The sequence below is a fragment of the Centropristis striata genome, chromosome 1 (assembly GCF_030273125.1).
Source record: "Centropristis striata isolate RG_2023a ecotype Rhode Island chromosome 1, C.striata_1.0, whole genome shotgun sequence".
In the NCBI taxonomy this organism is placed as follows: Eukaryota; Metazoa; Chordata; class Actinopteri; order Perciformes; family Serranidae; genus Centropristis; species Centropristis striata.
In genome coordinates this window covers 43,725,616-43,742,499 of record NC_081517.1, presented here as the reverse complement: position 1 = coordinate 43,742,499, position 16,884 = coordinate 43,725,616, and the positions used below count along the sequence as shown (strand labels likewise).

General features: G+C 35.6%; 1 protein-coding gene across 1 annotated transcript in view; it reads left to right on the top strand.

Moving 5' to 3' along the window:
- Positions 1 to 15,451, top strand: part of slc5a10 (solute carrier family 5 member 10) — a 43,508-nt gene extending 28,057 nt beyond the window's left edge. The window contains exons 10-15 of the mRNA XM_059343324.1: positions 2,635 to 2,742; positions 3,663 to 3,813; positions 4,636 to 4,804; positions 13,028 to 13,243; positions 14,780 to 14,873; positions 15,060 to 15,451. Coding sequence (XP_059199307.1) covers positions 2,635 to 2,742; positions 3,663 to 3,813; positions 4,636 to 4,804; positions 13,028 to 13,243; positions 14,780 to 14,873; positions 15,060 to 15,253 — 932 coding nt within the window. The 3' untranslated portion in view covers positions 15,254 to 15,451. The remainder of the gene's footprint in view (positions 1 to 2,634; positions 2,743 to 3,662; positions 3,814 to 4,635; positions 4,805 to 13,027; positions 13,244 to 14,779; positions 14,874 to 15,059) is intronic.
- The last annotated feature ends 1,433 nt before the right edge of the window (positions 15,452 to 16,884 follow it).

The following is a 16,884-nucleotide window of genomic DNA, read 5'->3' as shown; positions in this document are numbered from 1 at the left end:
ATGCAATAACTAATTCGGGGACTTTATTGTGTATTTATTTTTATTTTATCAGTGATACAACTTTGGCAAGTTTAACTTCTACATACAGTTTCCTTTATTTTCATGACTATTTACATTGTAGATTCATCAAAACTATTAATGAACACATGTGGAATTATGTACTTAACAAAAAAGTGTGAAATAACAAAATAATAAAGACATGTTTCCAGTTATTTCACACTTTTTTGATAAGTACATAATTCCATATGTGTTCATTCATAGTTTTGATGCCTTCAGTGAGAATCTACAGTGTAAATAGTCATGAAAATAAAGAAAAATGCATTGAATGAGAAGGTGTGTGTCCAAACTTTTGGCCTGTACTGTATGCAGACATGGAAAAAAAATATTAGACCACCCTTGTTTTCTTCAATTTCTTGTTAATTTTAATGCCTGGTACAAAAATAGCTCATAAGAGCTGATATCTAGCTATTTTTCATTTTTTCTTGATAATTATTTTGGTTATTATCAAGAGAACCATGGAAAATGGCTAGATATCAGCTCTTATATTAAACTCTTATGGGCTATTTTTGTTGTTATCATTATATTTGGCCAAATAAATGTACCATCCTGTTTTCCATTCCCAAAACACAACCACTTAAGAAAGATAATGCAATAACTAATTCGGGGACTTTATTATGTATTTATTTTTCTTTTATCAGTGATACAACTTAGGCAAGTTTAACTTAAAAATATTAGACCACCCTTGTTTTCTTCAATTTCTTGTTAATTTTAATGCCTGGTACAAAAATAGCTCATAAGAGCTGATATCTAGCCATTTTTCATTGTTTCTTGATAATTATTTTGGTTATTATCAAGAGAACCATGGAAAATGGATAGATATCAGCTCTTATATTAAACTCTTATGGGCTATTCTTGTTGTTATCATTATATTTGGCCAAATAAATGTACCTTTAGTTGTACCAGGCATTAAAATTAACAAGAAATTGAAGAAACTACACTGTAATTTCCCAGCTTGGGATAAATAAAGTATATCTATCTATCTATCTATCTATCTATCTATCTATCTATCTATCTATCTATCTATCTATCTATCTATCTAAAACAATGATCTAATAATTTTTGCTATGACTGTATATATTTAGGACATAATATTAAGAAGGAGCATGTTAGTTAGTGTTGTTCAATTATAGGCTATTGTCTATATTTGAACATTAGGAGGTCAAGTTTAGGGTAATCTGGATAAAAAAGACATAATAGACAGGTAAGCCTTGTTAAGGATCACTTTTAATCACCTATTAGATGGTGTAACAATCTAATAAATACACTTTAAAGAGATTGATGTCTCACAGAATTCAAACTGCAGATTAATTCAGCAGAAAACTGATGAGGGAGACTTCTCTTCAGAAATCTAATGTCCCATGAAAGAATGTGTATTATTATGTAACAGAGAAGAGTGGTATTTCATGTGGGAGTGTTTATAGTTGTGCACACTGCTGCATGATATTTTTGTACATAATAATAATTGTAATAAATGTATTTATATACCAACTTACAAACACAGGTTACAAAGTGCTTTACATCCAAATCAGCTATTCTCAACCTTGGGGTCGGGACCCCAGTTGGGGTCGCGAGATGATTTCTGGGGGTCGCCAAATCATTTTGGAAGTCAGCTCTGTCTCCACTGTGTTAAAGTGTTCATGTGTTAATGTGTTTTAGTCTTTTTGGTCACTTAATGTCTGTTTTTGGTCATTCTGTGTTTTTTTAAGTCATTTTGTGTCTTTTTTTTTTTATCATTTTGTGGTCAATTTGTGTCTTTTTTGGTCATTTTGTTTCCTTTTTTTTGGTCATTTTGTGTCTTTTTTTGGTCATTTTGTTTCTTTTTTTGGGCCATTTTGTCTTTTTTTTTGGTCATTTTGTGCCTTTTTTGGTCATTTTGTGTCTTTTTTTATCATTTTGTGGTCAATTTGTGTCTTTTTTGGTCATTTTGTTTCCTTTTTTGGTCATTTTGTGTCTTTTTGGTCATTTTGTTTCCTTTTTTTGGTGATCTGAACTGTGCATGTGAAATTCTGTTCAGTGAGCGGGGGTGGCAGACAACATGCATGTTAAAGTGGGGGTCGCGACTCAAAACGGTTGAGAACTACTGATCCAAATAAGTGCAAAAAAAGAAAAACAGTAAAAAATGTACAGAAATATATCAAACAAGTGACATATGGACACATAATGCAAACCAGTCAACACCTAAATTGTAGGTAAATGCTCATATTTGCTCACTACGAGAAAAAGGGGTGAAGTGAAGCTTCTACACAGTTATGAACTTTATGTGCAGTTATAAATGTTCAGCTTGCATTTTTGAAGTGAGATATTGTAATTTCATACATAATACTCATAATTATCCAGCACAAGGAGCAAAGTTTGTGATCTGTTGCATGTAATAAGCCCAAGCAAAGCCATATTTAACTCAGAATAGAATAACAGCACCGAATCACAATAATCTACTTTCATTTTAGCCTCTGTATTTTTACCCCAGATCCTTTACTTCTTCATAAATAGAAATTAGGGCATAGGGACATGAATCCTGCATGAGGAGAATATTTTGTTACCCCTGTGTCAATGAGCCGTGTGTTCATATTTCAGACACTGTAGGATGTGTGGATCCAGAAGAGTGTGTGCGAGTGTGTGGAGCCGAGGTCGGATGCTCCAATATCGCCTTTCCCAAACTGGTCATTGAACTCATGCCAAGTGGTGAGAATTCAGTTTTTTCTAAATCTGTCAACTGCTTGGATTAGTTTCTTTAACCCTTTATCAGGCAAAGAACTATATTTGGTAACTTCAGGTAATATTTCAAGAAAAAAGTTGCAAATTTACTAGATTAAAGTGGCAAATCTACAAGGAAAAAAGTCGCAGATTTAAGAGATTTAAAGTGGCAAATCTGCGTGAAAAAAGTTGCAGATTTACGAGAAAAAAGTGGGAAAAAGCAACTTTTTTCTCGCAGATTCACCACTTTAAATCTCCTAAATCTACAGAGATTTGCCACTTTAATCTCGTAAACTTTTTTCTCAAAATATTATTTTTGTATGTTTTTTTTTTTACACATTCTGGCTGTATGTAATATCCTCCAATATTCTCTTGGGTTGAAATTTGGAATTTGCAAGTATTTCAATGAGTGCCCTATTAAGGGTTAAAGTGGTGAATCTGGGAGAAAAAAGTTGCTTTTTCCCCACTTTTTTCTCGTAAATCTGCAACTTTTTTCGCGCAGATTTGCCACTTTAACCCTTAATAGGACACTCATTGAAATACTTGCAAATTCCAAATTTCAACCCTAGAGAATATTGGAGGATATTACATACAGCCAGAATGTGTGAAAATAAAACATATGAAAATAATATTTTGAGAAAAAAGTTTACGAGATTAAAGTGGCAAATCTACGAGAAAAATATGTGCAGATTTATGAGATTTAAAGTGGTGAATCTGGGAGAAAAAAGCTGCTTTTTCCCCACTTTTTTCTCGTAAATCTGCGAACTTTTTTCGCACAGATTTGCCACTTTAATCTAGTAAATTTGCAACTTTTTTCTCGAAATATTACCTGAAGTTATCAAATATAGTTCTTTGCCTGATAAAGGGTTAACCTGCATTCATGTGTTCTTCTTTGTGTGGTATTACAGGCCTGCGTGGGCTTATGATAGCAGTGATGATGGCCGCTCTGATGTCATCGCTGACCTCAATCTTTAACAGCAGCTCCACGCTTTTCACCATGGACATCTGGAAGAAACATCGGCCACGGGCCTCAGAGAGAGAGCTGCTTCTGGTTGGCAGGTATGACGCTCACACACTCACAAAATGACAAAAACAGACACAAAAATGACAGAAAAAAGATACAAAATGACAAAAAAAAGATACAAAATGACCAAAAAAGACACAAATTGACTAAAAAAGACACAAATTGACCAAAAAAAGACAAAATGACAAAAAAAGACACAAAATGACAAAAAAAGACACAAAATGACAAAAAAGACACAAAATGACCAAAAAAGACACAAAAGTGACCGAAAAAAAGACACAAAATGACAAAAAAAGACACAAAATGACAAAAAAGAAGACACAAAATGACTAAAAAAGACACAAAATGACAAAAAAAGACACAAAATGACTAAAAAAAGACACAAATTGACCAAAAAAGACACAAAATGACCAAAAAAGACACAAAATGACAAAAAAAGACACAAAATGACCAAAAAAAGACACAAAATGACAAAAAAAGACACAAAATGACTAAAAAAGACACAAATTGACCAAAAAAGACACAAAATGACAAAAAAAGACACAAAATGACCAAAAAAAGACACAAAATGACTAAAAAAGACACAAATTGACCAAAAAAGACACAAAATGACCACAAAAAAAGACACAAAATGACCAAAAAAGACACAAAAATGACCAAAAAAAAGACACAAAACGACAAAAAAAGACACAAAATTACCAAAAATGACCAAAAAGACTAAAACACACTTTAACACAGTGGAGACAGAGCTGACTTCCATCTGTCTTAAACTCTGGACGTGGCAGCTGACATAATTATGTACTGTGATACGTTTTCATTGTCCCGATCAGCTGAGATAAGAGCTGTGTGTGTTCCAGGATCGTGACGGTGATCCTGGTGGTGGTCAGCGTGGTGTGGATCCCCATCCTGCAGTCGGCCAACAGCGGACAGCTCTACGTCTACATCCAGTCAGTCACCAGCTACCTCGCTCCGCCTGTCACTGCTGTCTTCACTCTGGCTGTCTTCTGGAAGAGGACCAACGAGCAGGTAGCACACACACACACACACACACACACACACACACACACACAGACACAGACATAGACAGACAGACAGACAGACAGACACACACACACTTAGACAGACAGACAGACAGACACACATAGACAGACAGACACACACACACACACACACACACACACACACATAGACAGACAGACACACACACACACACACACACACACACACACACACACACACACATAGACAGACAGACACACACATAGAGAGACAGACACACACACACACACACACATAGGCAGACAGACAGACACAAACACACACACACACACACACACACACAGACAGACAGACAGACAGACAGACACACACACACACACACACACACACACACACAGACACACAGACAGACAGACAGACAGACAGACAGACACACACACACACACACACAGAGACAGACAGACAGACAGACAGACACACACACACACACACACACACACACACACACACACACACATAGACAGACAGACAGACAGACAGACAGACAGACACACACACACACACACACACAGACAGACAGACAGACAGACACACACACACACACACACACACACACACACACACACAGTCCAAAAGGCCAACTTTAAATGTCTAATTTTGTCTAATCAGCAGTCCAAAACCAACAAATGTTCAATTGACACTGATATAAAAAAAAAATCACATTCGGAAACATCTGACAATGAATTATACATTTCTGTCAGTAGAGCAATTAATTAATCATTACAGGATTAATTACTGTCATCGATGTACAAGGTTTTTTTTTTGTTGAAATAAAAGCAATAACAGCTTCTCATGCACATGCATTCACATGTTCATACATTTCAGCATCCTGGGGCAAAAACTAGAACATTTTTCTGGGCCCAATGATTGACTGCCTGACAGAGCGATATATAGAGCTGCTGGCTGCAGCTAAAAAACTATTATATACTGCAGCGATACAGCATATGGCCCAGGCCAAATCTGTCTCGCAGTAGGGTGCTTTGTGGCCCGTTGATCATTGTCTAGAGCAGTAGTTCTCAACCTTGGGGTCGGGACCCCAATTGGGGTCGCGAGATGATTTCTGGGGGTCGCCAAATCATTTTGGAAGTCAGCTCTGTCTCCACTGTGTTAAAGTGTTCATGTGTTAATGTGTTTTAGTCTTTCTGGTCACTTAATGTCTTTTTTTTGTCATTTTGTGTCTTTTTTGGTCATTTTGTGTCTTTTTTTGTTCATGTTGTGGTCAATTTGTGTCTTTTTTGGTCATTTTGTGTCTTTTTTCGATTATTTTGTGGTCAATTTGTGTCTTTGTTGGTCATTTTGTGTCTTTTTTGAGTCATTTTGTGGTCAATTTGTGTCTTTTTTGGTCATTTTGTTCCCTTTTTTTAATCATTTTGTGGTTTTTTTTTGTAATTTTGTGTCTTTTTTGGTCATTTTGTATCTTTTTTGGTCATTTTGTGGTCAATTGGTGTCTTTTTTGTTCATTTTGTTTCCTTTTTTTGGTCATTTTGTTTCTTTTTTGGGTGATCTGAACTGTGCGTGTGAGATTCTGTTCAGTGAGCGGGGGGTCGCGGACAACATGCATGTTAAATTGGGGGTCGCGACTCAGAAAGGTTGAGAACTACTGAGCTAGAGCACAATGAAAATAAATAGATTCAGAATTATCATTTTTTTTGTGCTTTGAATGTAAATAAGGTGTCTGAATGCATTCAAAAACAAAAAAAGACAGAAGAAATATCCTGTGGACCCCCCCAAACGAGGACCAGGCTAAGCCCTGAATGTGCTCAAATCCTCGTAATGCCCCTGAATTATGGGCTTTTTAATGTTTATTCATTTTATCTGATAGATATTATTAATGTTTGTTCAATAACTTGCTCTTGGCCTCCTGGTATTTTGCCAAAGTGGCAAGTTCAGTGTCCCTGCTTTACTGGGTCCAAAGATGCCTCCTGCAAGGCTGTGGGATAAACATTTATTAAAGGGGCGTTGAGTTATAAAAGGGGAGTGGCTTAAGTATAGGGAGTATACAACTAACAACTTGTGAGTTTGGCCATGGTGGGTGAATCTGGTTAGAAGTCATGAGTCTTTTTATTATAGGCCACAACCACTGTCACGCCCCCTTTATCCAAGTGACATGATCACAGAAACACACTTTGACCTCCATGCCAAATTTAAACCTCTTAGGACAGGGGTATCAAACTCTGGCCCGCGGGCCAAATTTGGCCCGCAGTGTAATTTTATTTGGCCCGCGAGGCAATACCAAATTATTATCTTATTATTGTACTATAAAAGCTGACCCGCCGGTATTATACGGCGCATTTACCGCTAATACTACAAATCCCACAATGCCCTGCTGTTGTTTTGGCGCCTCAATCAGGACAGGACCCAGAAACGCTCCTCTGTGACAGTCGTCATAGCAACCTCAAGCTAGAGCTGTCTCCCAGCTACCCCTTCCCAAAAAAGGGCGAAAAGAAAGGCAGAATTTATTAACCTGTTGAAAAAATTTTGATATTTAAATCAGAAGGATGCAAATAGAAAAGAGGCATACGATTTTTATTTAATAAATTAATGACATTGATGTGTTTTTTATTTGAAATTTGATTTTGCATGTCTGCACTATTTAGTTATATATTGTATGTTTATAAGCGTTGCTGGTTCCATATTTAATGTTAAAGCAAAACATGTTTGGTATATATTAAAAGGTTTATTTGTTCAATGTTGGCCCGCGATTTTATTCAAGTTTTAAATTTTGGCCCATTGTGTGTTTGAGTTTGACACCCCTGCCTTAGGATGAAAACTGTGGACGAGGATGGGGAAATTTCTGGACACCAAACTCAGAGTTTTGAGGTTGTTCTGCACTGTTTTTCCTTCTCAGTTTATTAGCCTCACATGAGATCCAGCTGCCAACATCCCTCACTGCTTGGTGTGTGCGCACATGAAAGCGTGTGTGTTTCTCACTCATTTTATTGTGTATTGTTTATTATTTCCACAGCAGGAACCAGCAGGAACATGTTGCTCTTTCACTTGAATCAATGAAAGTGTTTCTGGCTGATAACAGAGTGCAAGTGAGGGAAAGTGTGATTATTGGAAGATAAAGATTAACAGAGCGAGGAAGGAGATAACACTGCTGTCGTTAACTCTTTATCAGACAAAGAACTATATTTGGTAACTTCAGGTAATATTTCGAGAAAAAAGTTGCAAATTTACTAGATTAAAGTGGCAAATCTACAAGAAAAAAAGTTGCAGATTTAAGAGATTTAAAGTGGCAAATCTGTGCGAAAAAAGTTGCAGATTTACGAGAAAAAAGTGGGAAAAAAGCAACTTTTTTCTCCCAGATTCACCACTTCAACCCTTAATAGGGCACTCATTGAAACACTTGCAAATTCCAAATTTCAACCCTAGAGAATATTGGAGGATATTACATACTGCCAGAATATGTAAAAAAAACATACGAAAATAATATTTCGAGAAAAAAGTTTTACGAGATTAAAGTGGCAAATCTACGAGAAAAAAATGTGCAGATTTATGAGATTTAAAGTGGTGAATCTGGGAGAAAAAAATTGCTTTTTTCCCCACTTTAAATCTCTTAAATCTGCGACTTTTTTTCTGGCTGTATGTAATATCCTCCAGTATTCTCTAGGGTTGAAATTTGGAATTTGCAAGTGTTTCAATGATTGTCCTATTAAGGGTTAAAGTGGTGAATCTGGGAGAAAAAAGTTGCTTTTTTCCCACTTTTTTCTCACAGATTTGCCACTTTAATCTAGTAAATTTGCAACTTTTTTCTCGAAATATTACCTGAAGTTACCAAATATAGTTCTTTGCCTGATAAAGGGTTAACATGTATCAGCCCAGAGTTCATAACACACATGTTGAACCAGTCCTCTGGATAGAAGAGATTGAATCCACTTTTAATAGAGCACGTCCTGGGTGTGTCTGCTCTCTGGGGACACGCTGTTTAACCACTAAAATGAAGAGGATTTTCTAAGTTTTTTCAGAATGAAAGGGTGTTTCTCACTTTAATGAAATGTAAATTTCAGCTTTTTCACCTGGAGCTACAACCTGGGTTTCTAACTGTGCACAGTTTAAACCTATCTGCCTGGTTGTTTCACTTTATACCTTTTATATGAAGTTATTAAAAAGGGACAATAGCACCATAACACAAAAGCTGTGAGCTTTTTTAAAATCGTCCATATAAACGCAGTAAGCATATCGCTGGAAGAATCTTAATGGTGTTGACTCACGGGGTCAAAGGGCATGTGTTACCGCACAGGATGTGACACATGCTGACTGGTGTAGAGAGCAAACAGCACAGAACTATTTAAATAGGAACATGATGCGTGTTGATTTTGAACTAGAGAGTCGAACTCATAAAAAATACCAATTAAACCATCACCAAATGTAAATAGTGTCTTTATCTGTGCCAAATGTGGAGATTATGATCTATCGTCTCTATTTCATTTTGTATTAATGTTTGAAAATGTTCATTTTAGCATTTCAATCCATAAAATGATCTAAATGTTTAACCCTTCATAGGGCACTCATTGAAATACTTGCAAATTCCAAATTTCAACTCTAGAGAATATTGGAGGATATTACATACAGCCAGAATGCGTTAAAAAAAAAAAAACATACGAAAAAAGTTTACGAGATTAAAGTGGCAAATCTCCGAGAAAAAAAAGCGTAGATTTATGAGATTTAAAGTGGTGAATCTGGGAGAAAAAAGTTGCTTTTTTCACACTTTTTTCTCGTAATTCTGCGACTTTTTTCTTGCAGATTTGCCACTTTAAATCTCTTAAATCTGCAACTTTTTTTCTTGTAGATTTGCCACTTTAATCTAGTAAATTTGCAACTTTTTTCTCGAAATATTACCTGAAGTTACCAAATATAGTTCTTTGCCTGATAAAGGGTTAAAAACAACCTCAGTTGACCAAAGTGCTGTACAGTTAGTAAAATAGAATAAATCATACACAAATAGGTATAAATAAAAACAATGAAAACATTAAAATACTAAAAACAGTAAAACAATAAAATAGTAATAAAAACTCAATCCAAAACAGAGTTAGAGATAAAAAAAAAAAGAAGACAAATAAAAGGGTAAAAAAAAAAGTAAAAAGAAAGCCAAGGATTCTTGCCTAGCTGGGACTGAACGCCAAGGAGAAACTAGTCTCTTAATGGTTTGGAACCGGCTTGTATTTCTAAATATTTGTCATTTTATAATCCTTGCATCAGTTGGCAACGTAACAACAACAATAACTGTTTTAAATTAATTAATTAACATTTAAATTAATTTTTAAATCAAATGTCACCATGGAATCACATCATCACGAATGAAGAGAAATGGATCAAAGAGAGACACAGTTTGCATTAAACAGTTTGGAAAAGAGAGAATAGGAGATATAATAAGAGGAAAGTAAAAGAAGCTGTGTTTGCGTTGCGTGCTGCAACAAGGTGATTGTTTTTCATGTGAACCACACCGATCACATTCTTTGCTGAAGGCTGAACAGAGAGTTATTAGTGTCGCTGCACGTGTGTGTTCTTTAGTGAGCAGCGACAGGACGATGACAGATCGTCATTGTGGGAAAGCGAGAGTGAAAACCAGCCCGAAAACACCTGACACACTGATGATTTAGCAGCAGGAAGTTCAGAATGTTAAACAGGAATAATTCCAATAACAATAACGATAATAGACTTTATTTATATAGCACCCTTTGAACAGGGAATGTAGCTCATCAACACTGTAAACTATTGTCTTTAAATTAACAGTAAAATACTGGCAGCAGGGTTTCCAGCGTTCTACTGTTAATTTTACAGTTTATTGTTTATTGTTTATTGTTAAAAAGATCCCCATTAGCTGTCACCAAAAGTGGGAGGAGCTAGTCTTCCTGGGGTCCACAAGACAAAACAAAAATCACTTAACAATTAAACATTGTAGACGTTATTATATACGTCATCAGAAATCATTCAGAATAAGTTATTAGATTCATATCTATTACATTAATTCTCACTTTCATACAGTAAATATGTTAATTCACTACTCACAAATTTAAATAGTGCATTCTCAAGTAATAATTAAAAGATACTTTACTATTCAGGTCACGTATATTCAGCGGGCAATTATTCCAATAACTGATAGCACGATAAATAACTGTTCTCTTTAAGGCATTTGATTTTGGACAGTTCCTCTACTGTTATCTACTTTACAGTATGTTACTGTGATAAAAACACATACTGAATTACAGTAAAATCCTGCATTTCATTGATTTTTACAGTAGACTAAAACACAGTATAGTGCTGAAGCTAGTTGCAATATTGTTGCAGTATACAATGCAGTCATTTTTTGTAAATAGAGCATATTACTGTCTGAAAGCCAATTACTATGAATTAAGCGCTGTCTTCACTGTAACCTCAGTAATTTTAATAAACCATATACTGAATGAGTTAGTTAAGTAAAATACAGCCATTAAAAAATGTGTACAAGAAGAGACTTAGAAAATATCATATATACATATATATATATATATATATATATATTTTTTTTTTTATTTATTTATTTTTTTTTATTTTTTTTTTATTTTAATGGGAAACGGCAAACTACCTACAAATATTGCCCAGAATGCATTGTTTTCTACAGTATAATACCTTTTTAATGGAAAATAGTATGTTACTGTCACAATTTGGCTGTTTTCTTACAGCAATTTGTTACAGTGAAGAACATAAAGAAACAACAAAATACATAGAAATGGGAACATTTAAAACCAGTAAAAATACTGTGTGATAAACAAGGCAGCATATAACCTATATATATATATATATATATATATATATATATATATATATATTCCAAATATATAAAAAAAAATAGCAAAGAAAACAAAGAGAAGCATGAGAACAAGAAACCATGTAAAGGATCATGTTCACAGAGGGCGAGGCCATTCAAGAATTCCAAACATTTGTAGCATAGTTCAATACATAGATCTAGTTTCTTTGTGTAGCACCAGGAGACGTTAGTGCAGCTCAAAGTGCTTTTACAGATGACTGACAAGCTAATGACAGAAAAACACACACTATAAACATCAAAACTGTAGAAAAAGACAAAAACAATTAGAAGCCAATGCACACAAGACAATAAAAATGACGAAAATGTAATACAAATACATTAAATAAGATTAAGGTGAATCTGGGAGAAAAAAAGTTGCCTTTTTCCCACTTTTTTCTCGTCAATCTACAACTTTTTTCCCGCAGATTTGCCACTTTAAAGCTCTTAAATGTGCGATTTTTTTTCTTGTAGATTTGCCACTTTAATCTAGTAAATTTGCAACTTTTTTCTTGAAATATTACCTGAAGTTACCAAATATAGCTCTTTGCCTGATAAAGGGTTAAATGTGTTCTATAAATAAACTTTGACTTGACTTTAACCCTTAAAACAAAGTGTGAAATCTCAAAAAAGCCCTTAACCCTTTATCAGGCAAACTTCAGGTAATATTTTGAGAAAAAAGTTGCAAATTTACTAGATTAAAGTGGCAAATCTACAAGAAAAAAAATCGCAGATTTAAGAGATTTAAAGTGGCAAATCTGTGCGAAAAAAGTTGCAGATTTACGAGAAAAAAGTGGGAAAAAAGCAACTTTTTTTCTCCCAGATTCACCACTTTAACCTTCATTGAAATACTTGCAAATTCCAAATTTCAACCCTAGAGAATATTGGAGGATATTACAAACTGACAGAATGTTTTAAAAAAACATACGAAAATAATATTTTGAGAAAAAAGTTTACGAGATTAAAGTGGCAAATCTACAAGAAAAAAATGCACAGATTTATGAGATTTAAAGTGGTGAATCTGGGAGAAAAAAGTTGTTTTTTCCCCACTTTTTTCTCGTAAATCTGTGACTTTTTCTGCGCAGATTTGCCACTTTAAATCTCTTAAATCTGCGTTTTTTTTTTCTTGTAGATTTGCCACTTTAATCTAGTAAATTTGCAACTTTTTTCTTGAAATATTACCTGAAGTTACCAAATATAGTTCTTTGCCTGATAAAGGGTTAAATGTGCTCTATAAATAAACTTTGACTTGACTTGACTTGACTAGTAAATAAGTAAAATAAATTCTGAAGAATCCTAAAAGACACCGGAAAGAGTTTTGGATTATGAACATGTTGAACAAGTTTTTTTGGCCCGTAGTGTAACCTGTATGTGTTCGTGTGTGCGTGTGTGTGTCTGTCCAGGGTGCGTTCTGGGGCCTGATGGTGGGTCTGGTGGTGGGTGTGTGTAGGATGGTGCTGGAGTTTGCCTTCCCGCCTCCCAGATGTGGCGTGGTGGACTCGGCCCCGGCGGTCCTGCGTGGCGTCCACTACCTCCATTTTGCCATCCTGCTCTGCGGGCTCACTGCTGTCGTGGTTACCATAGTATCACTGCTCACACCGCCGCCCAGCCACGAACAGGTGTGTACACACACATACAGGAAATAACAAGGTAATGCTTGTGTAAGGATTCTGCTGTTGGTTCACCTGTAATGTTATCTTCTAAAAAATAAAAAAAAGAGTTGAATCTGAGGTAAAGGAGCAGGTTTTATCTAAAGGTTGGTCTCTGTCTAAAGCCAAAAGATCAACAAGCAATTAAAGAGAAAATCTTATAGTACAGAAGAACGACTGACAGAAAGACACTTAATGCTTCTTATTTTAAGCCGGTGACCCATTTGTCACATCTTGCATTATTCTGGCCTGTGTGTGAACTCAAAGTGCAAACAGCAGCCTCCCTGATGAAATACCTTGTCATGACACATCCCAAGAGAATTAGCCACAAGTAGAAACCAGCACATCTGTTTCATCTCCCCCTGTACACTGGAAAAAAAAGAAAAGTTGGGTGAACTCAAAATTTCAAGGCAACAAACTTAAAATTTTAAGTTGGACAGTTAAACTAAATATTTTAAGTTTTGTTTTTGAGTTTGCTCAACTCTGAATTCAGATTTTCGTCAACTCAACTGTAAGTTGTACTAACTTATAATTTTATACTGTAATAACTTTTAATCCTTACTTCTGCTAACTTCTGCAATGTGCTGAAGTGGCACGATTGTAACGTCGCTATGAAATGTCAGCTAATGTTGTGACCACTTAAGTAAGTTTTAAATGCAGGACTTCTACTTGTAGTGCAGTCATTTTGCAGTGTACTTTTACTTAAGAAAAGGATCTGAATACTTCCTTTCCACTGCATTTCAGGAATCAGTAAATATATAAAGAAACACCAACCCTATTAAAAAGGTAGAGGAAATATAGATAATAAAAACTGTTAAATGGTGATTTAAAAAAAAGGAGGTTAGGAGAGTTACTTCTGCTTTATGCCGAAAGAGGAGGGAGTTCTTACACTGCAAAAAAAGAAAAGTTGGGTGAACTCAAAATTTTGAGGCAACAAACTTCGATAAAATTTTAAGTTGGACAATTAAACTAAATATTTTAAGTTTTGTTTTTGAGTTTGCTCAACTCTGAATTTCTCTGGCACGATTGTAACGCCGCTATGAAATGTCAGCTAATGTTGCGACCACAATTTTGAGTTAGCATTGATACGCTAATGGCTACTCTTGTAGCTGTAACTAGCATCAGTTAGCCGCTAGCATCAGTTAGCCGCTAGCATCAGTTAGCCGCTAGCTTTCACTAATGACCAAATTTCACAACAAAGAAATAAGAGTTATCAGAACTATTGTCCCTTGTTGTGAACCCCAACTTAAAGATATAAGTAACAACAACTCACCAACTTGTTTTTGAGTAGACAACTGGCTTCCTTTGTTGTGCTAACTTACATTATTGCCCTAAATGTCAATAATTTATATTTCCAAGTTTTACCAACTTAAATCACTGTTTTAGGCAAAAAAAAATACAAGTTGGCTTTTTTTGCAGTGTACAGAATGCTTCATTTACATCAGGAAGTTGTCAATAAAGACACACATTCACCTTCATTTAACTTTTCATTTCCTACTCTTGCAGCTGTTAAACCTGACCTGGTGGACTTTGACTGAGGAGCCACCGCGAGAAATTCCTCTACAGAAAGTGTCCTCCGTCAGCCACCGTAGCGCCCAGGGTAAGAGTCTGACTATTCACACAAGCTGGAATAAAACCAGCCATCATGTGGTAAACAGTCACCCCACACACACACACACACACACACACACACACACACACACACACATGCTGATGTAGTTATAATTTGAGTAACATCCTGTTGCTGCTCTATGTGTGTGTGTGTGTGTGTGTGTGTGGGTTGCAGGCTCCGAGCCAACGCGGCGGGTGACATGTGGTCGGGGGACGGGCTTGTGCATCTCAGCACCGCAGCATCCAGAGGAGACTCCAACTCCCAGGGTGCAAAGCGTGAGAGAGAGCGTGTTCTGGTCGCGGTTCTGCGGCTTCAACGCGCTCCTGCTGGTCAGCATTAACATTTTTCTCTATGCATACTTCGCCTGAGTGCAGGATCCGATTCAACATCCTGACTTCCTCTCCTGCTGAACTCCTGCCAAACTCTCCACACATGAACTCCAGAGCCAAGAAGGGCTGGGAAACAAACTGTGATTTCCACGTTTAATGAATGAATCCTGCAGATTGTTTCAGATGGGGGAAAAAAAAAAAGAAAAATCATATTTCAAACACTGAGAGCACATACAGTAGAGGCCAAAAGTTTGGACACACCTTCTCATTCAATGTTTTTCCTTTATTTTCATGACTATTTAAATTGTAGATTCATCAAAACTATTAATGAACACATGTGGAATTATGTACTTAACAAAAAAGTGTGAAATAACTGAAAACATGTCTTCTATTCTAGTAAGCAAAGGGTGGTTACTTTGAGGAATCTAAAATACAAGACATGTTTTCAGTTATTTCACACTTTTTTTGTTAAGTACATAATTCCACATGTGTTCATTCATAGTTTTGATGCCTTCAGTGAGAATCTACAATGTAAATAGTCATGAAAATAAAGAAAAACGCATTGAATGAGATGGGTGTGTCCAAACTTTTGGCCTGTACTGGCCTGTACCTCTATATGTATTATTTTGATGATGTTGAAATTTGAAAAAATCTGCTTCTGAATCCACATTTCTATCAAATTACACATAATGATGGGTAATTATAGGAATCACGTGGCAGATTCTTTTCATTCCAGGAACCGCAAATGGTCATAAAAAAAATCTCACAGTATTTTAGATAAGATAAAACTTTATTTATCCCCGAGGGAAATCCATGTGCAACAGTTGAAGTTGGAAGAGTGCAAAGACACACAAGACTAAAATAACATAAAGAATAGGTGCAACATACAAAAACTAGATAACACAGTGAAAACAAGGTGCAATCCAAAAAAACAGGACACCACTGGGTGATTAATATGGAAGGGTAACTTATAGATATGTTTGTGCAGCGTCAAAATATAAGACGTTTATTAGACGCACAGTATTTCTACAGTTGATCTTTTTACTACTGTCCCCCTAGAACAGAGATGTCAAACTCAAATACACAGTGGGCCAAAATTTAAAACTTGGACAAAGTCGCGGGCCAACATTGATATTTATTGAAAAAATTGACCTAAACAAGTTCAAACGAAATGGAACAAGCAAAGCTTGATATAACTTAATACTGCAAATATTCAAAATCGAATATCAAATAAAACAAACAAACACATCAATGGCATTCATTTCTTAAATAAAATTTAAATAAAAATCGTATGTCCCTTTATTTTATATGCGGCCTTCTGTAAATTTAAATTTAACAGTAATCTTTTTCCACAGGCTAAAAATAAATGTAAGAATAAAAATAACAATAATAAACCAAATGACTAATAATAATATCCTTCAATGAATGTGCAACCATTCAAGCCTTGGACTAGCAAGAAAAAGTGCATAAAGACAACTTTAACTGTTGCTCAGTTTGCTCCACACTGATCTACTGTGTTCAAGCCAAAACACCAGCAGAGCATTCTGGGATTTGTAGTATTATATTTTGGTATTTCCTCGCGGGCCAAATATAATTATACTGCGGGCCAAATTTGGCCCACGGGCCAGAGTTTGACACCTCTGCCCTAGAAGCTATGGCTGGTTTAAACA